The 21,395-nt window shown below is 35.3% G+C and overlaps 3 protein-coding genes across 7 annotated transcripts in view; 1 reads left to right on the top strand and 2 right to left on the bottom strand.

The window, feature by feature from the left end:
• LOC107692626 (cyclic nucleotide-gated channel cone photoreceptor subunit alpha) overlaps window positions 1-3,878 on the top strand; it is a 7,927-nt gene extending 4,049 nt beyond the window's left edge. For all 4 annotated transcript variants that reach the window (XM_016491780.1, XM_016491782.1, XM_016491779.1 and 1 more), the window contains 5 exons: window positions 499-567; window positions 654-806; window positions 898-999; window positions 1,322-1,428; window positions 1,775-3,878. In XM_016491780.1, the coding sequence (XP_016347266.1) occupies window positions 499-567; window positions 654-806; window positions 898-999; window positions 1,322-1,428; window positions 1,775-3,165 (1,822 nt within the window). In that variant the 3' untranslated portion in view covers window positions 3,166-3,878. The remainder of the gene's footprint in view (window positions 1-498; window positions 568-653; window positions 807-897; window positions 1,000-1,321; window positions 1,429-1,774) is intronic.
• Window positions 3,879-5,229: 1,351 nt separating this feature from the next.
• On the bottom strand, window positions 5,230-15,579 carry cfap221 (cilia and flagella associated protein 221). Of its 2 annotated transcripts, XM_016491880.1 has the most exons (25): window positions 15,551-15,579; window positions 14,820-14,972; window positions 14,572-14,672; window positions 14,163-14,249; window positions 13,834-13,929; window positions 13,642-13,742; window positions 12,935-13,038; window positions 12,633-12,792; window positions 12,321-12,441; window positions 11,109-11,238; window positions 10,250-10,352; window positions 10,049-10,136; window positions 9,881-9,964; window positions 9,574-9,669; window positions 9,292-9,382; window positions 8,728-8,825; window positions 8,424-8,504; window positions 7,695-7,802; window positions 7,403-7,573; window positions 6,781-6,939; window positions 6,439-6,539; window positions 6,233-6,328; window positions 6,026-6,136; window positions 5,859-5,906; window positions 5,230-5,645 (listed from the first exon to the last, which is right to left on the bottom strand). In XM_016491880.1, exons 2-25 carry the CDS (start codon window positions 14,947-14,949, stop codon window positions 5,519-5,521), a joined length of 2,592 nt encoding a protein of 863 aa, XP_016347366.1. In that variant the 5' UTR covers window positions 14,950-14,972; window positions 15,551-15,579; the 3' UTR covers window positions 5,230-5,518. The 2 variants fall into 2 exon arrangements, with proteins under 2 accessions (XP_016347366.1, XP_016347365.1); XM_016491879.1 differs by lacking the exon at window positions 15,551-15,579 and having other exon boundaries at window positions 14,820-14,997.
• Window positions 15,580-16,070: 491 nt separating this feature from the next.
• Window positions 16,071-21,153, bottom strand: LOC107692625 (interleukin-10 receptor subunit beta-like). Its single transcript, XM_016491778.1, has 7 exons — window positions 21,058-21,153; window positions 19,294-19,411; window positions 18,866-19,032; window positions 18,605-18,759; window positions 17,862-18,021; window positions 17,363-17,484; window positions 16,071-16,572 (listed from the first exon to the last, which is right to left on the bottom strand). Exons 1-7 carry the CDS (start codon window positions 21,137-21,139, stop codon window positions 16,195-16,197), a joined length of 1,182 nt encoding a protein of 393 aa, XP_016347264.1. The 5' UTR covers window positions 21,140-21,153; the 3' UTR covers window positions 16,071-16,194.
• Between the last annotated feature and the right edge of the window lie 242 nt (window positions 21,154-21,395).

Below are 21,395 nucleotides of genomic sequence, written 5' to 3'. Positions count from 1 at the left end.
TAAAGTGTATTTCTCAAGACAACAACAGAGGATGTGCTGGCAGTGACCTTATACTCCCCTGCTGTCTGCCGTACACTCATTTCTTCGTCCTGCTACTTACCTGCTTGAAATTAACACACTGTAATGCATTATATGAAGTCCCACATTGTGCGGGCCCACAGAATAATAGCTCCACGGAATTTGAAAATACATAATTCACAAGTTCTTCCTTGTTCATTTATTCAATATTTAGGTTAATTTGATAATGCTAATGTAGTACTGTCAGCTCCATTCAACACTGTTGAATCCATTTAGCAGATCAATTTAAATCCTATTGTTAATCCAATATACATTTCCTCCTAAATTTAGTGCAGAAAATGTGGGAGGAAAAATCCCATATTTCATCTACACCTGATATTAAGCCAAAAGTGGCCATGTTTTTACAACATTTATTTTAGTATTTCATATTTTTATCTCTAATCAAATTACAGGAATAAAACAATCTCATTGTCTTTACAGTTTCAACAACAATGCAAATCACTGGCCTCTTGCAACACTGAATATGAACAACTGCAACAATACAGATGAGTATGTGAGAAAGTTAAATATTATTACATGTTATAGGTACATTCTGCGATTTGCTACCTCCTAAAACAACTATCATTTTAATGCAGCAAAAAGGATGACAGGGAGATAAAGAAAGATGATAAGAAAGAAGAACCAAAAAAGGATGAGAAGAAAGATGAAAAGAAAGAGAAGAAAGACGAAAAGAAGGATGAGAAAAAAGAAGAGAAAAAAGATGATAAAAAGAAGGAAGAGGAGAAACCGTGAGTATTTTTACTCAATTTAAATGCAAATTTAAATGTGTTCAGTCCAGAACTTAGTAAATGTGTGTACGTTTTTTTTATTTTATTTTAGAAAACACGTTTGGATTATAGATCCAGCGACAGATATGTACTATCACTGGTTGACCATTGTAGCAATACCTGTCTTCTACAACCTAATGATGCTTGTTACCAGGTAAATTTATATATTAGGTTTTTTACATTTAAATTTAAAATAATATATTATTGTATCCATTATATTGTATGCTAATTATTACATTATATTAATGCTTTGGGGATATTTTAATGTTATAATATTACAATTATTAATTAATTAGCAATTAATTATTAATTCTAAACATTACTTACTATTTAAAATAAGAAGAATATTACAGCTAATTATCAAACAAGCAAGAAAACTATATGCAGAAATATATATCATCATATTTTGTACTTAAAATAAATGATCTGGTGTTAATGTTTGGTGACAGTGCTAATTGAACTTTTTTTAAAAACAGAGCCTGTTTTAATGAACTGCAAGATGATTACACCATCTTATGGATAGTTTTGGACTATTCATCCGATGTCATCTACTATACTGACACATTTGTGAGATCAAGAACAGGTGAGATTATTAGTCACTGTTTGTGTTCACTTAGTCATATTTAACTACACCAGTAAATGAACTACACTCCCTCAGTGGTTCTCAACCAGGGGGCCTCAGCAAATTTCCAAGGGGTGATTTAAAAGAATTTAAATGAATAAATCATGAATATTATATTAAACAATTTCTAAATTAAAATGTTACAGTTAATATATAAAATCAAGATGTAAATTCTTTTTATAATAGCTATTGGTTTTATTGAAGAACGTATATTACTAGAATACAGAACTTAACTTCTGAAATCACTGCTATACAGGGAAAAAAATGGTTGTAAACACGGTACATGACATTGAAATTGTTTTGACAGGTTTCTTGGAGCAAGGCTTGCTAGTGAGAGAATCTAAGAAGCTTTGGGAACGCTACAAAAAGTCGCCGCAATTCAGATTTGATGTGGTCTCCATGATACCAACAGACATATTAATGCTAAAAGTGGGTTACAACAATCCCGAACTAAGATTCAACCGGCTTTTCAAAATGTCTCGTCTTTTTGAGTTCTTTGACCGCACTGAAACCAGAACCAACTTCCCCAACATCTTCCGAATCAGCAATCTCGTCCTGTACATCCTTATCATCATCCACTGGAACGGCTGCATCTTTTTCGCCATCTCAAAAACAATCGGTTTTGGCTCAGACACTTGGGTTTATCCCAACATCAGTGACCCCGAGTTCGGCCGCCTTGCCAGGAAGTACATCTACTGCTTGTACTGGTCCACTCTCACGCTCACCACCATCGGAGAAACGCCACCGCCTGTCCGAGACGTTGAGTATTTATTTGTCGTTTCTGATTTTCTCATTGGTGTGCTCATTTTTGCCACCATCGTTGGTAACGTCGGTGCCATGATTTCCAACATGAATGCGTCCCGCGCGGATTTCCAGGCCAAGATTGACTCCATCAAGCAGTACATGCAGTTCCGAAAGGTCACCAAAGATCTGGAGGCCCGTGTCGTGAAGTGGTTCGACTACCTTTGGACCGAACAGAAGACCTGCGACGAAAAGGAAGTACTCAAGAACCTCCCAGACAAGCTCAAGGCGGAGATCGCCATCAATGTGCATCTGGAAACCCTTCGGAAGGTGCGTATCTTCCAGGACTGCGAAGCAGGTCTTCTTGTTGAGCTCGTCCTTAAACTTCAACCACAGGTTTTCAGTCCAGGTGACTACATTTGCAAGAAGGGAGACATTGGGCGGGAGATGTACATTATCAAAGAAGGCAAACTAGCCGTGGTGGCGGATGATGGCGTCACACAGTTTGTGGTGCTCAGCGATGGCGCTTACTTCGGTGAGATCAGCATCCTCGGCATCAAAGGAAGTAAAGCCGGTAACCGCAGGACTGCTAACATACGTAGCGTGGGATACTCCGATCTGTTCGCGCTCTCGAAAGATGACCTAATGGAGGCATTAACCGAGTACCCAGAAGCCAAAAAGGCACTAGAGGAGAAAGGTAGGGCTATTCTGATGAAAGACAATCTCATTGACGAGGCTGCAGCCAATGCTGGTGCAGACGCGAAGGATCTGGAGGAAAAGGTCACTGTCTTGGAGACCAATCTAGATGTGATGCAAATCAAATTCGCTCGTCTTATGGCAGATTGGACATCCAGTCAGAACAAGATCAAACAGAGGATCGCCAACATGGAGGCCCGAGTGAAGACTCTTAGGCAGGAGGATTTGTCCGAGGTCGTGGAGGATAAGGAGGACAAATAATTCTACGCCAAAATAGACTGACTTCACACTATGTCTCAGGATTACTGATTACACATTTACTCATATAGAGGAATCTGGCATCATTTGAGAGGAATTGCTTGATCTCAAAGTAGTACAGCACAGCATGCACTATTTATAGATGATTCAGTCAGAGACTTGGCATTTCACAAGACTTAAATCTAATTTGTGAAGGCATGTAAACAATGAAAGATCAGACAGTTTCAGCCTCACTAATGTAGGGTTGTCTTGAAGTCATTTCGGACAACAGTGCACCAAGAACATCCTTCTGTTTTTGAGCATTTTGGTTCCTGATGCTGTCGCTATTAAATATTGCAGTGTCTGAATTTCAGGTAGTGTGATTCCTAAACTGAATTTTAGGAGGGTTATTGTGCAGCTATACTCTCTGTGAGATGTCATGCTGCAAGTGATTTTGAACCAGCATTGGTAAATACACACAATATCCTTCAGTTTTGTTGCAATTTTTGAAGAAGTTCTCAGGAATTGCTCCTAAGCTTTGTCTGCAATATCAAAAATCAATATTATCTGCGATATCAAAGCTTTGCTTTCATTGAGCGAGCATGAATACATTAGCAGAACATCTTGTAATGTGATAAAATGAAGGGTTTATCTTTAAGTTTATTTTTAACATGAGAATAAAATGGAGGGCCCCCCATTTTAGTCCATCATGTTCGGTTCTTGTATGTATATTTTATTTTCATTCAGCTTGTATATGTGCTGGATTAAATAAAAAATATTTTAGAAATGTTCCTAACATTGTGTCCGCTGTGGATTGATTTGTGGGGAAAAAGATCTACAAGTCATCCATACTGTGCAGTCTTTGTGGGCAAGATCCTGTTCAGACTTGCCCCTAATGTGACAATCTATGACTTCAGTGTGGGTTCTCCACGGGGCCGGTAGCCCAACAATTAGACCTACTAAGCATTAAAGGGTAGTTAAGGAGCTGTGTTGGATATGCTAACATTGCAGGTTTGACTCCTGAGAGGAACACAGAGAGACTGACGCAACAAGAAATTAGGTATCAGCATCTAAGTATAGTTTCACATCTTCAAGCCTTTTTACTTTTATTAAGTTATATTCAAGTTTAGTTTTGAACTACTCACCGATTACAAGAAAATATTGGTCACATATTGAGTCATTCAATCAGGCTTATTTAAAAAATTTTCATGGATTTAATTATAGATTTGTAATGCAATGTAATCTAGATGTTTGTTTTTCCAGATCCAGAGATTTGAGAGTCAGTTATGGAAAGCAGCTGAGATTTATCACTATTATTATTACAAGCTTGTAATGCAAATGACATGACAGCTATCAGGTGTCAACCTACCATGAACTTTGTGCAACACAGGGTGCTAATTAGGCTGCCTTTTCTCCCTCTTTCCCCAGGGACAGGAATCACGCAGCGGTTTGCTATTGTGAGGTAAATGTGAAGGTGAGAGCAGTGCAGCAAAACTGTTGTGGATGAGAGACTGTCAGACAGAATAGACTCGGGCTGACATTTGCTTGAGTGCACAGCAGACCGTGTAAAATGAAAGCTAGTATCCCTCCTTTGCCTCTATTTTTGAAGCCACATCACTGTTTTCCTTACAATCAGCCTCTCACTGAATCTAATGACACAAGAAAATGCTGGATTATGTTGTCTTGTTGGTAAAAATATGTGTAAAAAAAATAAATAAATCAGTGGGGTCTATAATTAAAAGAAGTTTGATTTTTGGGGGGAAAAAAATGCATATTTTAGGAGCATTATTATGTAAAATGTATTAAAATAACATTTTGCACAAACTTGGAATTCATGCCCAACTGAGGACTGCTGTTATTAAAGCAAAAAAAGTACAAATTTATCCAAATTAATGTTTCACTTGATATTATGCTCATCTAATTTGTAATGAATATATGTTTCAGTTTCAATGAATATAATTTTTTTCAATTTACTTAATATTTTAGGATTGAAAAAATAACATTATGATGTAAAATTATATTAAAATGTGTCAAATATATTAAAATGTATAAGAATTAATGTCAAATAGATAATAAAGGAAATGGTGTTAGAAACAAAATATTTAATAGAACTTATGAAAAAAGGAAGATCCCATACAAATATTGATCATGACATCTGTTTCTGAAAGTACAGTTGCTGAGTTTCATGTGTCAGACATTTAATGCCATCTGGTGGCTTGTCACTGTATTTTGCTAAAGTCTGCAGGTTTACCTGAGCTGGCACTGCATTTCACTGTCCATTGCATTGTTCTAATTGTGCTTATTAACAGAATATGTACATACAACACTTAGTTATGAAAGAATTACTAAAGCATGAAGGCACACATAGATAAAAGTGCTATTTACTGTCACATGATGAAGCACAGCTGACTCTGCCTGTAGATTTCAATTCTTTTAATCTGCCCAGCACTTTTGGTCCCAGTCTGTTGCTCTGTGTCGACGCCAACGGCTGCTCACGTGTGTCTCTGAGATCAAAAGAGAGGAAGAAACTTTATCTCACCTCACAACCAGAACAACAAGGCAAATAATATGCTGGAATCAACTTCCCCTACATGTTAGAACTGCAGAACAGACATAAAACTGCCCTTTTGCTTTATAGCTTATACTTCAGCAATCACCTTATCTATATGAGGATTATTTTCTACAACATGTGAAATGATCGAAGTGATGGTTCTCACCTCATGGCTGTTTCTGCAGAGGCGACTGTTGCACCTGGAGTTCTGAGACTTGCAGACAAAAAGATTAAGTTTAGGTTTCTATTCATTCATACATCAACCTCAACATAACCATGATAAACACAAGTCAATTAGCAAGTGTCAATGATTTGATAACCCATTGTACCAACCCGTTGTCTTCATCTCCATCCTCTTTAATAGATGTAGCTGAAGCTCTCTCAGACAGGCCGAACTCTGCCTCAACCATCTCAGGAGTGAGACGAAGATCTGAGCTCTCGGACCTGCCAGAGAAATCAAACCATCATGAATCTGTAAATGCTGTGACAAACAATCAAAGGCAGAGGGGTTATTGAAGCTGGTGGCTAATCTGTATTTACACTCCAGCTTGAATCTCATCTCTGATGCTGTCGGGCAGATCCTGAAGAGCTGGAGGAGCCTCCACAGGCAGCAGGATGATATCGAAGGGGTCAGACCTAGATAGAAAAGAGTTTTGCAAGAGTTGGACTTGTTTTATTGCATGTGTAAATAAACCCTAGTGTGTAACTGAGAGGTAAATGAGAGAGTGTGTGTGTGCAGTACTTACACATGTGGGGCGCAGTCGCCTCTTATAGTCGAAATATTGGATAAAGTGCTTAAGGCCACAGAGGGAAACTTCTTCCATGCCATAATCCCTTTGATTATATCCTGCAATTTATATTTTATGTAAATGCATACAGGATTTACAAATATTTTTTTCTTCATAACATTAATGGAATGATAAAACAAATAATTCCAGGCCTGGATGCTAATGATTTCAGACAGTAATAGTGCCAGCTTTGATATAAAACTTCATTTTAAAGCCACACTGATAGACATGTTGTTTTTGTGAAATTGTTTCAAATTGCGATGTGCAAAATGTCTCTTTCTGTAAAAATTCTCAACAAACCTTTCTATCTAGAAATTTCTTCTGTGTTGGAGGGAGATGCACACCCACGACATCGCCTTTAGGGATGGTGTATCGTGGCAGTGGGCACAAATGAAAGTCCAGGTCACACTCCAGGTAAAGCGGAGCTGCTTTGAAGGCAGAAACATGTGGTGCAGGATTCTAAATTAAAATAAAAAGATTTTTAAATTTTTCCATTTTCAAACATGTCTTGAATAAAATAATAATTCAAATCTTTTAACGTGAAAAAAAAAAAATACTACAGAACCGACAGGCTATATATACTTTGTTCCAATGTTATTTTAGGATCATTAACACATTATTATCATTATTAAAATTTTTTATTATTTTTTATCTTTCTGTTTTCATTTTAACTTTAAAGTTTTAGAAATTTTGTTGTGTTTTTGTTACTTTATTAAGTTTTTTTATTTTTGTTATTTTATTTCAGTACTTCAAGGTAAACTAAATGAGGAATGAGAAAATGAGAAATGTTGATATATATATATATATATATATATTTCAAGTAACATGTTTTTTTATAGTTAATTTTATTTAACAACAATAACCCTTTTTTATTCATAGTATGGGCATAATCATGGTATGATCATGGACTCAACAAACATACAAAGATCCGGAGAGGGTGGGCGTTGGGTGGTCTGAGGAGTGCTTCAGGTGCACTGAAACTAAGTGTGGGACCTAGATCCTGCTCTGATCCATTATCTTCCTCTTGTTTCTTATCTTCCTCATCTTCACTGAGATCTACAGCTGTATATGTCACCACAGGCAACAACTCATCCTATAAAAATACAATTAGACTTTCAGACTTATTTTTGATGCAAACTTTGAATTCCAAAATAAAAAAAAAACAAAAAACAAAACAACTTTAATAGGTAAAAGTAACACAAACGCATGTTTACCTGTGCTCTGGCGCGTAATGTCCTACTCGCATCAGCAGGAATGAATGTTGCGGCTGCATCATAGACAGATAATGGCTGATAACCCATCAGTTTGTAATGCTGGGGGACCTTCAGGAAAGATGTGCAATTCTCAAAGAAATAAATTTTTGCTTCTGTTAAAGAGGCAATATCATGCTTTTTAATGGATCTCAAAAAATGTATGAAATATACAGGTGATAGTTCACCTAAAAAGATTAAAAAGATATTCGGAGAAATGTATCAGCTTTTTTTTTCATTTGTTTGTTTGTTTTGCCCATACAATGGAAGTCAATGGGAACCAAAACGGTTTGGTTACCAGCATTCTTCAAAATATCTTCTTTTGTGTTCCACAGAAAAAAGAAAGTCAGACAGGTTTGGAATGAGTGCGTAATTGACAGAATTTTCATTTTTGAGTGAACTATGCTTTTAAATATTATTTAAACAATACTATTATACTATACTCGGCACCATTTTGGATAAATAACTGGCTTTCATGTGGCACTTCCTGTTTCTTCTTTGTGGCTTGCCACTCAACCATACACACACGTAAGAACATCTCTCACGTATATTCTGCAAATTAAGACATTTTACAAAACCACATTTGATATTTCAAGCCAAAGGCTGCCACTTACAGTAATTCAGGAAATTTAGGAGTCAAAAATTTCCCTATCAGAAGGTGAAGGAATGGGAAAAAGCACTTTCTTCCCGTACCTTTAGACTGAATAATGGAATCATGAGTTTCATATCCGCTTCAGGCATTCTGACAGGAACATGCCCCAATGCATTCACAGCCTGAAAACCACAACACAACTTCATTCTCAACGCCACGAAATATGCCCTGATATTACCCATCTCAAATGTTGAACTGAAACTTTTTGGCAATGTTTAAACAAAATTAACCTCTTAGATTCTATTTACAGTAACTGAAAAAAGTTTTGTTGTAAAACCACAATTATAAAGTATATCAGAGTTACAGTACGTAAGCTCTGCACAATAACCATAAGCAGTCTCTCACAAGTTCATCAGGTTGGTCATCAGGTGTAAATGTATTGAAGGTGAAGGGCAGAAGTTTTTCTGGTGTCAGGGTAAAAAGACATGGCTTCTCATCCCCATCTACAACAAAACAACAGAAGAATCAATTTAGATGATATGGCTAGTTAAACAATGTAATAACAATCTAAACTACAGCTGAAAAGTCTGGGGAAGGCAAGATTTATTAGTCTCTTAGGCTCACCAAGGTTTTCTATTTGAATATATTTTAAAATGTAATTTATTCCTGTGATGGCAAAGCAAAATTTCATCAGTCATTACTCCCGTCTTCAGAAATTTCTAAGGTGCTGATTTGGTGCAAAAGAAAAATGTCTTATATTATCAATGTTGAAAATATTTTTTGTGGAAGCCATGATTTTTCAAGACATTTTGTAAGGATTGTTTGATGAATAGAAACTTCAAAAGAACAGCATTTATTTGAATTAGATTGCTTTTGTAAACATGTAAAAGTCAATACTCTCACTTTTGAATCTAATGTGTGCTTACTGAATACAAGTATTAGTTTCTTATAAGAAAAATCCAGACTAGCCTGATTCTTTGTCTCCCTGCAGACTCCTGGTGTTGCGAACAAGCTCCCTTAGTGACACCAGTCTCTTGTTCATACGACATTGAAGAACAACCTCAATTAAACAAAACACAATGTAACATTATTATACTTATTAGTACAGTCAAGCATTTTAATATGCACAGTAATAATCTAATAATCAGCACAGTGAGTGGTAAACAAGCATCTTAGTAACGTGTTAAATATCAGTTTAATGTCATTCAAATTAAATTAACAAGGCAAAGGCAGCGTTATGAGTTATGTTACCTTTCGAGCAGCCTGCTGGAAGATTCTGAGCGCTCTCTGTCTGACCTCCAGCCAGCCAGTGCCATAGCTGCTGAAAACAGCAGTGCATTCTGGGAGCTATAACATAGAGCTGTTAAATAAGTCTAAAAGATCTGAATTTTAAAGATAATGACTGGAGCTAGATGCTAATGCTTACATGAAAACAGTACTGTATGTGACAAGTGGCAAACTGGGACACAAACTACGTCAAAGTTACAGGCTAGAAACATGACTTCAATAAGAAAGTTGCTAATTTATTCAAATATTTCAATGTCACACTTTCATGTACCTGTCCAACATGTCGCAAAACTCGCCGTGAGGAAAGTTTAGTTGAAGATTTTGAAGAGGCCACCGACTCACCACTGTATTTTAGCTGAAATTCACATAAAAAGCATGAGCATTCAGTGGAAAGTGGCACAAAATGTTCAATCTGAATTAAACCAATACATTGGCTTACTTTGTATGCAGCAAGAGCCTCATCTTGCTCCTTCAAAATTTTAAGTTTCTGGTCTGTTGAACATGGTTCATCACCCAGATCAACTTGCCTAAGGATAAAACACACTAGTCTTAAGGGTTTTCTAGTTCACCATATAATATTGTTGGTAAACTCAGAATATCTATATGTCATATGTTATATAAAGCACATGGAGCAACACACCAGCAGATATGTTTGGCTTTCTGCTCTTTTTGTTGGACCTTCTTTAAAAATGCGGCTTCTTTCATCTCTCTTGTCTGGTCTGCAACCTTGGTATAAGACATGGCTTCAACAAATAAAACACAGGTATCTTGCATTAAATAACTTTACAAAGTTTTTTACAAATCCAATCCAAATCTGTTCATGCACGGTTTAAAATCTGATTAAATCGTTAAAATTGGATTTCTGTGTTTCAGCCATAATAGTCAGCCTATAAGGTTTTTGTTATTCAGGATATATAACATATTTGACATCATACACACCACATTGGGTAAGAAATGTTGCTGAGAGTTGGCTAATTATTTTTTTAACTCCACTGCTGTCATCAGATTTTACTAAAATTTCATACAGAGTGATGACTGTGGTGAGGGCAGCACAAAATAAAGTGGCACATGTGAGCTAAAGAATGGCCTCAGAAGTCAAGAAAAGCACAACTGCAAAATACCATTTTCAGGTTGGGTAACTTGCAAAAGGGGCATGTAATTTGGAGACTATAAAATGGAGCACTATTTATTATTATCTAAGCTCCAGTTTGCTGAAAGGACCAGATTAGATCAGGAACAATTTCCATGCTGGTCCGAGCAAGTTTTTGCTTTTAAGTGCAGGTTTAATGCTGGTGGACCACCATAACTCTTTGTCTTTTGTAGGAGCAAAAACATAGCTTGTTGAAGCTGGCTGTCCAATGCCAGTTAAAAAAAAAACCTGGTGAAGACATCAGCATTCCAACACGCAGATACCGAGCCTTTGCCAAACTTTAATTTCCTGGGTTTTAGTTCTTAACATGCACCTCAGAGGCCCTCTGAATGAGAAATGGTGTTCTTACCCTCCCGAAGGTCCTTGTATCTCATTTTGTCTTGTGGCTGGAGAAGCATTTTAACCAGTCCTGCACGAGTGGTGACATCTGTGGTGGAAACCTGCAGTTGAGGATCAGGTTTGGTCTTCTTCTTGCTGCCCTGTTAGAGTAAAAACAGAAAAATGCAACTGTATGCATGATGAATCACTCTATAATTGCTGCATGATAGTTCAACCAGAAGAAATGCTTTAATTTTTCTATGTACAAACATTATTATTATTATTATTATTATTATTATTATTACCAACACTCATCATTTCATTATATATTTTTAAATCAGATTTACTGTAACTGTATTATAGAAATTGCAATATAGAAATTACTTTAAACAATACCACAGCTAAAAGCTTTGCTGGTTTATAAGTGTAATTCTGTGTATGTGTTGTCCACATTTGATGACTGGCAGGGTATCAATTCAAATTCAATTCAGGAAGCTCAGTGTGCAAACAATAAAATTTAATTTGTAATTCAGTCTCACACAAACCTCTCAGCTACTGTTTTTTAATGGGCAGAAATGCAATTGACCTCAGCTAATTCAAATTCCTGCATTTGTACAGCTTAAAACTTTTCAGACCATGTTGAAAAAAATCAGCACAACTGTGTTTTCTGTTCTGGGATTATTATTATTATTATTATTATTATTATTATTACCAACACTCATCATTTCATTATATATTTTTAAATCAGATTTACTGTAACTGTATTATAGAAATTGCAATATAGAAATTACTTTAAACAATACCACAGCTAAAAGCTTTGCTGGTTTATAAGTGTAATTCTGTGTATGTGTTGTCCACATTTGATGACTGGCAGGGTATCAATTCAAATTCAATTCAGGAAGCTCAGTGTGCAAACAATAAAATTTAATTTGTAATTCAGTCTCACACAAACCTCTCAGCTACTGTTTTTTTAATGGGCAGAAATGCAATTGACCTCAGCTAATTCAAATTCCTGCATTTGTACAGCTTAAAACTTTTCAGACCCTGCTGAAAAAAATCAGCACAACTGTGTTTTCTGTTCTGGGAGCAGGTTGTCTTGCTCAGCTAGAAAGACCAATATTTTTGCTGGTAAACAGCATGGCTTGGCTTGTCCTCCAGCTAGAGCAGCACCAACCCATCACAAAAATACACTGTGATTGAAGCTGATCTTTTCAAAATTGAAGTAATAGAAGTTTCAGATTACCTTCTCCAAGGAGGGAGCCGTTTTAAGCTTATGATGGGATGTAACAGCCGGAGATTTTCCATCAGAAGTCTTCCACTCTTCACCAAAATGATCATCATCCTCGATATTTCCATCAGGTTTACTGAGGCACAGAGAACACAAATGTCATTAGTCTTTGCACAATAGCATCTAAACTCAGATATTTACATTACATTTTACTTTAAGGATGTTGCTATGTGGTTGCTAAAGTGCTATGAGTGTTTTAGCATATTGTTTTTAGGATATTGCATTGCTATTGCACTGGAATCTTTAACTTTTTTTTCTGTGTATTACCTGAGCAGCAGGTATGGAGATGAAGAACCTGTCACTGTGAAGATGACGGGTTTAGAGTTGAACTGAGAGATGACCAGCTGTAATGTGATATCAGCTGTACCGTATCGCAGAGGTGTAAATGTCACTTTTAACGCAGTCTTTCCATTTGCTGGAATAATCCCTGTTTAACATTGGGATAACCAGTACAGTATGTAAAATCTACTGCACTAGTATATATTTGATCACCAACTAGAGTTATATCAATACTTATGCCTTTATACTGGTTCACATTACTCTCTGACAGCAGATATGTCAAATGTTACCTGACAGTGGTTTTACAGTGAAGGCTTTATGGGGCTGAAGGCAGTGCACTTGGAACTCGAAGTCTATTGGACAACTGCAGCTAAGTGGAATCACATGACTGGCACTATAAAAACAAAAGAAAGTCATATATTTTCACATTTTCATTTACATATCAACAGAGGGAAAAATAACTAAACATGTCTTTCTTTATCATATCATTTCCATCGTATTTATTATGTTTACTACCATTTAAAAATTGAGGTGAGTGATTTTTGAATGTCCCTTAAGCTCACCAAGGCTGCATTTATTGGATCAAAATACAGTAAAAACAGTAATATAGTGAAATAATATTAGAATTCAAAATACCTGTAATTTAAGGGGGTCTGAATACTTTCCGTACCCACTGTATTTTAAAACATAATTTATTCCAATGATGGCAAAGCTGAATTTTCTGCAGCCTTAAGTTCAAAAGAACATAATTTATTAAAAAAAATATTTTTTTGTAACATTGTAAAAGTCTTATGGTCACTTTTTATCAATGTAATGCATCCTTGCTAACTAAAAGTATCAATTTCTTAAAAAAAAACAAAAAACGTCGTACTGACCCCAAACTCTTGAACAGTAGTGTGTATATACACTCATATATCATAGAAAGTTTTATAACAAAAATGTTAACATACAGTTATTTTACACATGTTATTTGTGTAATATGTTAATCATTGCATACCTCTGCCCAAGTGGCACTGGGGGAAGACTAATGTGAGATGGGATGTGAAGATCATTGATAACAGGATATGCATGAACAGGAACCAGTAAGTTCTCCTCACCCTGAAAACAACACAAACACACACAAGTTACAGCTGTTCTAAGTCCTGTCAGAATTTGCATGTGCAAACATCAGACGAAAACTTGTTCTCACCTTACAGTGAATCCTGATGTTATCAGAAAAGTAACGCCACTCATCTGGCTGGAAGTGCACTGTAACTGTGTAAGCCAGACCCGGAACCAGTCGGCACTGCATTTAAAACAGGACTACCATCTTAATGGTCCTAAAATTACCTTTATTTTCTTTACGATGAATATAATGTATTTATTAAAAAAATAACAAAATATTTTGCCCAAACATTTTTTACAGGTTTTATTAAATTCACCTTTGCCGAGTTCCGAAACTAAAATAATTAGGAATATTATATACAATTTTTATAGCAGGTCTGTAAAAGTAATATTTGAAAGCAGGTTGATGGTTACCTTTTTGGTGTACTTAATTTGGAAATGCTTTGTCAAAGGGGGTAAAATGTGGACACTGAGCACCTCCGAGGAGACATTGACAAGTTTCTTGGGAAAAAAACAAACAACAACAGCTTTTGTCATTACATCATACTTCCTCCCATTTTCTTCCTCTTCTGTAATGTTTCTTTCAGTTACAACCCATGAGAATTTTCCCTCCGACCGCATTGTACTATCAGCGGAAATTTGGCCAAGTGTTTCAGAAAATGGAGTCTCCAGTGAAATCTTTAGCAATAATAAAAATGATTTTTTTTTTTGTTCGTTTGTTTCGGGTCACATTGTCCATGACATGAGCCATGTAAACATTCCACAAAACTTTTCACACCAAAAATTAATTCTATTTCTTTTTAGCAAGAAGTGAAAAACCAACCAGATTCTTCCTATAATCCTTTCCTACTTCAAAGCCACTGAAATGCAGTTCTAATGGTTCGGCCTGAACTACACCATTACTCTTCAGTTTGGCAAACACACCTAAAAGATAAACATACAAAGACAAATTAAACATCAGTGTGAAATAGCAAAAGTCTATCAGTTTCATAAGACCAGTAATGTTGGTGGCCTGTTAGAAAGCTACAGGTCTAATGTTTAAGAAACAAACATTAGAAAAAGTGGTTTTACTAGTTTCCAGAAGGTGATGGGGGACATTTCCACTCGTTCTGGTGTCCTCCAGCAGCTGGCTGAGAGGAAGCAGGTTTTTCTTCTTTAGGCTCCTGGAGAAGGTCTCAGGGGCAGAATGAACCACCTCCATGACAGCTGGACTTCACAGAGATTCTTGATCATAACAAATAATCCACACCTGTGAGCGGATAGTTGACGTGACATTCAAGCAGTATCCTTCAGTGTGACATTCAATACTTTGTCGTGTACTCTTGTAAACAACATTTTTCAAATTTCTTGTAGAATTATTATAAATGCAGTTTTGATGTGCTCAAATTAACTCAGAGACTACATGGAATATTTTACTTTATGCATTCACATACACTTTAACCTTAAGCCTTGATTAACAGACATAACGTCCATGTTATTTTTATTACCTCTCAAATGCATTTTTTAAAATCTTTTTATAGTTTTGTGGATATGTGCAATATGATTAAAATTCCCATCCCTCCTCCTTAACTTTACAGCTGATATATAAATGAAATTATTCATATCAGAGCAAATACCTGAACGGTTTGTTTTCAAAACGTAACGGAAGTCAGAGGTCGTTGATACTGTAAACCGCGCAACGTCGCCATTAAAAGAAGAGTTTTATTTGAAATACTTTGGTTTAGGTGTCCTTTTATTTGTTTATTAAACTCTACCTGAATCAAACGCACTTTAAAAACTCACTAGAAACTCAAAGAACGTACCTGTTGATTCTCCATCGAGGTCACGTCAACAATCCCGTCACCATGACAACAAAAGACGCTGAGGTTACAAAGAGCAAAAAGGTCCAACAATTTTTTTTAACTTCTATGCATTTGAAAAGAAAAGAAAAAGTAAAGAAAATAAAAAAAAAAGCTTTTGTGTGTGTGTGAGAAAGGTGTGAAACCAAAACATTAGCAATAGTTTTAAAGACTTAATTGACAAATGTATTCAGTTATTCACCTCTTTGCTGTTTGTAATAAAATATTATATAACATTTTTGAAATATATCTTTGAAATCTGGTTGAGGGTTTGTACCTAAAATGAAATAAAATAAAATAAAAACATCAGACAGTGTTATAAATTAATTGGACCAACTCTAAAGTATAATTCAACTCTGTAATTCAAATCAGAGAAATTCAACTTTATTTATAAAAAATTCACTATTTTACAATAACGATGCAACCAATTATAGACATACAATGATATAAGTTTCTTAGAAAGTGCATTCAATTATTAGCATGAGAAAACAATGTGAGAAATTATATACATTCAACAGACAGCCATGCATTGCACCACTGCATAGTCATATACAATTATTTTGTATATTTACTTCAGAAAATAAGATAATCTCAGCTTGTTGGGGACTTCAGCAAACACAGTCAGTGTGGTTCAGCTCAGGGCTTGTGCCTGCTATGTTGTAGTAACAAGGCTGGGTGCTAGTGAAGCAGGGTTGGTTTAAATGAGTGAAGAGCGAGTTTTTTAAGCATAACGGATAGAGATGGTTAGGGTAAAAAGCAGGTGCAGGTTTCATGTGCATCAGGAGTTTGTAGTCCTCTTCCACCTCTTGAATTGGGGCGAGAACAGATGTCAACCCAGAGTCCTTGTCCTCTGAGATCTTGGCTTTCTCGCTGAGCTCTTCATATAGATGGTCCTCAGATATGGCACTGATCTTATCATGCTGTTCTTTCTGGTGTGCAGAATGTTGGGTCGCCTCAGCATTCCAAAATGTTGGTACAAATAAATTCTAGAAAGAAATATATGATAAATATATGGTTTATACACAATGTTTTTGTTCACTAAAACTATATAAAAAAAATTGTTTTCAGCAATTGAAATAAAGCTGAAATAAAATTGAATTTTATTTTAAATACATAAAGAAGGTACAAAAGTTGAAAATTTTATTTCAGCTTTCAGCTAGTACATTTCACAAACAATTACAAAGAAACGTCAAGGAATTCTTTGAATTAAAAGTGAAATTTTGAAGTAGAAAACCTGAAATGGCATTTTCTTTTAAAATGCACTCCAATAATCTGTTTTTTTTACAACTTTGAATTTTTTTTTACAGTGTAGAAACAACTTTCACTCAGAAATGACTAGTACATTTCACAAATAATTACAAAGGAACAGCAACTAATACACTGAATTAAATGTGCAATTTTGAAGTAAAAGATATATTCTTGTATCTCAAATTATTTTCTTGTAAAATGTACTCTAATAAACTTTATTTATGTTTAAATTGAAGTACTTAAATTAGTAAAACTGAAATAAAATAAAATAAAATCTAAACAGAAATGTATATATATATATTTTAAAAAAAGCATTAATAAAAAAAATGACAAAAGCACATAAAAATTACGAAAACAAACAATAAAAATTGAAAATATAAAAATAAAAGCTAATTCAAAATAAAAATAAATCCCATTTAATAATACTAAAATAACATTCTATATAAATAGTACATTTGTATGGTCAGAAAAAGAAAATGTGTGTATATTACAGATATAATGTGGAGTGGAACCACATGAGACACATACCTTGAGAAGTTCTGGTAGTTTGGTTTTAGGGTACAGGAATCTGTACACTTTATAGATCAGCCAGGCAGCCAGGATTGCCAGAGGAAGAAGGATGGCAGCAGCAATCACACAGCTGATGAGCACTAATACAAACACACACACCGAGAGGAAGATTGGCACCTGGAAGTCACCTTGAAGCTTCTTTAAAAACAATACTTTTGAGTCACTTTGTTGATAAAAAAAAATATGTTGATATGTTGCTTATCAGTTTAACAAAAGACTCTAATGAGATCTGTATTCTTTAACTCTGCTGTCTCGAATGAATGCATATTTGATCAATTTGGTCCAATGTACATTTTACTGACAGCATGATTTGTTGACAGAAATCATTTGAAATCACAATATTACCTATAATTACCTATACTACCTTGTTGAATAGATATGATAATTCCTGAGTTGATTTATTCTTTTGAAATACTTTGAGTCACAGGTATACAGTCTATGGTAAAGACACACTTACCAGGTGTGTTGGTCACACACACGGCAGCACTGAACTGTTTGCCATTTGTGTAGCCTTTGGGAACCACCATTGCCTGAGCACAATATCTGCTCCAGGATTGCAGTCCTTTAATACTCAGTTTAACATCTTCACTGGCTCCAGTAACCTTCTTCTCTGTTGCCTACAGGGACAAAGGTCATCTTATGATTATTTTGAAGATAAGTATGAAATATTTATTTATTTGTTTGTGGTTCCACGCCAGATCTTTTTGACATTTTATAGTAGATCAAATATACCTACTTCACAACCAGGTATATACTTTAATTTATTCTCAAGTTTATGCACTCAACTTTGAATTTGTGAATAAAACCTGCAAATATCGTTTCCCCCATTCATATGTAATGATTCTTTTCTCTCTCTCTCTCTCTCCAGTAGGGCAGCTCTTAATAAAAATAAATAAATACTTAAAATTGTCTATTTATCAATCCAGCATAAGCCATTCACTAAATGGTGACAAAAAATAACTTTAATTTCTTTATATTTTCAATTTTCAATTGTAAGGTTTTTGCAATTTTACTGTCATTTTAACTGTATTTTTTTTAAATAACTTTATTAATTTTTTAATGGTTCTAATTTTAGTTTATCACTCTGCTGAAATGAGGACACATAGGCTAAGCATAATCACATATCTTAACTTGCACATAAACAGATGTGCATAACAAAGCTTCTGAAAAATGTAACTGAAGTTGTGAAGCATTTTATACCTCCTCTTCAAAGCCTTCGGTCCAATATCTGATGATGTAGGACACTTGTGAAAAAAGGACTGCTAGTTTGCCCACTTTCAGCACTGGAGCTTGGACGTGCACATCCAAGGTATTATTTTGGATGACAAGATGCACAGTAGGGGGTCCTATGATCGCTACATTGGAGCAAAGTAGTTCATATAATTATTATTTATGAATATTACATTGCCTTAACAACACAACAGAGCCTATAGTGCAAACTAAGAGCTGATTCACACTTACTGTGCTTATTTGGTAAAAATTCATTTGCATTAACCCACTCAGAGAACAGCCCCTGATCCTCTGCCCGCACTTGAAAAATGTAGCACCCAAATACAGATGGCAGCTTTCCTACATCACATTTCAGCTGTTTGGTGTTCACACAGATGGAAGCATTTGTTTTTCTCAGGCTACAAGGACACAATGACAAACACAACAGGACACACTCTTTATGTAAGTACATAAGGCAACTATTTTGTTCACACAATAGGCCGATTCTTTTCAACTTCTGCAAAAACTCAGAAGTATCAGATTCCAGCAGAACAATAGTTCAGTGCATTTTTTTTATAGCTGATCAAACACATTGTGATAGGTATATTTCATAATTGCATGCGGTTTCATTTTTTTTCTTCCATATTGGATTATTTCAGATGTATTTTGAGTGTACTCACATATATCTTGCTGTGTATGTCACGTTACTCATGGGATTGTGTGGCGAAGTCCATTCGACAACTGTAGCCATATTGATGGAGGTCACCTTCACGTTTTGGGGTGCAGCCAGTTTTGTTTCTAAAGTAAAACAATATGACACTGTCAGTAATACATTATACAGCTTTTATCATCTGATGAAGTGGCTCCATAAAGTATTGGGATTAAGAATTATAAAGTATATAAAGTATTATGAGAGTCAAAACAGCTGATAAAAAAACATCACGGTAATCCAAAAGCAATCCACACAACTCCAGTCCATCAATTAACATCTTGTGAATTGAAAAGCTGCATGTTTATAAGAATCAAATCCATCAAGATGTTTTAAACTTCAGACTGGTGCTGTAATATTGCTGTTTCCAGAGAAAAAGTCATCTTGTCTGAATCAGGAGAGAAATGTGCACAAATACAGACCAAAACAGTTCTAAACAAAAATGCTGGTGGATTTTGATGTGAGAGGAGAACAGAGGATGGACTGTTTCACTAGAAGAAGTGTTATTATGGATTATGGACTCATATTTCAGCTGAAATCATGTTTTAAAAGCTATAATTATGGATTTGTTTCCTACAAACATGCAGCTCTTCACTTGCTTGGATTATCGTGATGTTTTTATCAGCTGTTTGGACTCTCATTCTGACGGCACCCATTCACTGCAGAGCATCCATTGTTGAGCAAGTGATGTAATGCTAATTATAAAACGGATCGTTCCGGTTCTTGATTCTGATTGGTTGAACCGCGTTCAAAGCTGTTGTAAATTACTCTACAAACATACACCTTTGTTTACTTCTGTGTTGCTCGGCAACCACTTTGTTGAAACCACAACTGTTTCTGAGGAACTACATTATTTGGTAGAAGAATACTGTTTTTATTTGTATCATTACATTTTATTTGCTCTGTTTTATTCTGTGAAACCTTACAACGCATATGGAATAATCGTTTTATAAAAGCAATAAGCCCCGTGAAGCTTATTGCTTTAATATCTCCAGAGTTGTTCTGATCAAGAGACAAACTCATCTACATCTTGGATAGTGTGAATATGCAAATACATATATCTTTTGAAACAAATGTACACTTTGTGCTGCATATGCATTTCCTGTCTGCTACCCACCAATGGGTCGTGACCCAGTTTGAAAGCAGCTGCACTAAATAACATTTCTGAAGAAGTGACATGCGCAAACAAATTATGCTATTCACAAAATTAACTGTAAAAGTTACTTTTAATCAGTTGATGTCAGGTTGGTGTTTAGTAGATGTGTGAAGTCAGTTCCTCTGAATTTCACACAGGTGTCCTATAGCAGAGGAACCACAGGTGCATCATATGGTAATGTTCCACTAACCTTTGACAACCAGACAGCCACTTCTTAACAGCTTATCTGTGGTTTATCATTTAAAACCTATGAATTGTATGTTTTGCTTGGAAAGAATCATTTGTCATATATGTAGGTATGTCACACACACACAGACTTTTAGGACCCTTTGATACTGCATATAATGATTATTGAGAAATTATTAAAATACACTTTATTATAATAAAATATTTTGTAAAGGTCAAAATTAGTCATTCTTAAGAATGCTTTTAAATGAATAGAATAAAAGCAAACCGAAATAAAACATAGAATTTAGTCTATTAATATAAACTAAACATAGAATAAATATATGCCATACTTAATTTTAAATGGTTACCTAAATCAACAATCATAATCATAAATAAGCAAGCAATACTGACCAGCGTAGGTGGGGTAAACATCCTTTGTCACGAAGAATATGAGAGCCAACACTCTGAGCTTCACAAACATGACTGACAACATCACTGATGGGCCAAGCAGCGGCTGGGAGCTTTTAAACTTCAGTGTCTGTTCGTCATGTGCTCAAGGGGAACCAGGAGCAATATGACTCAACAGCTTCCTCTTTGAGATGGGGTTATTAAAAAAAAAAAAAAACACATCTAAAACGTGATATATGGGATGAAAGTCAAAATAATAAAAAATACAGATAATTAAAACAATATTTAATTTTGTAATATTTTTGTTTTATTTGTCAAATGTCGACATTGATTTAATTTAA

The sequence above is a fragment of the Sinocyclocheilus anshuiensis genome, unplaced genomic scaffold (assembly GCF_001515605.1).
Source record: "Sinocyclocheilus anshuiensis isolate Anshui unplaced genomic scaffold, SAMN03320099.WGS_v1.1 scaffold50, whole genome shotgun sequence".
Classification (NCBI taxonomy): Eukaryota; Metazoa; Chordata; class Actinopteri; order Cypriniformes; family Cyprinidae; genus Sinocyclocheilus; species Sinocyclocheilus anshuiensis.
Note: the sequence above shows the minus strand (reverse complement) of the source record. Positions and strands in the feature narration are given on the sequence as shown.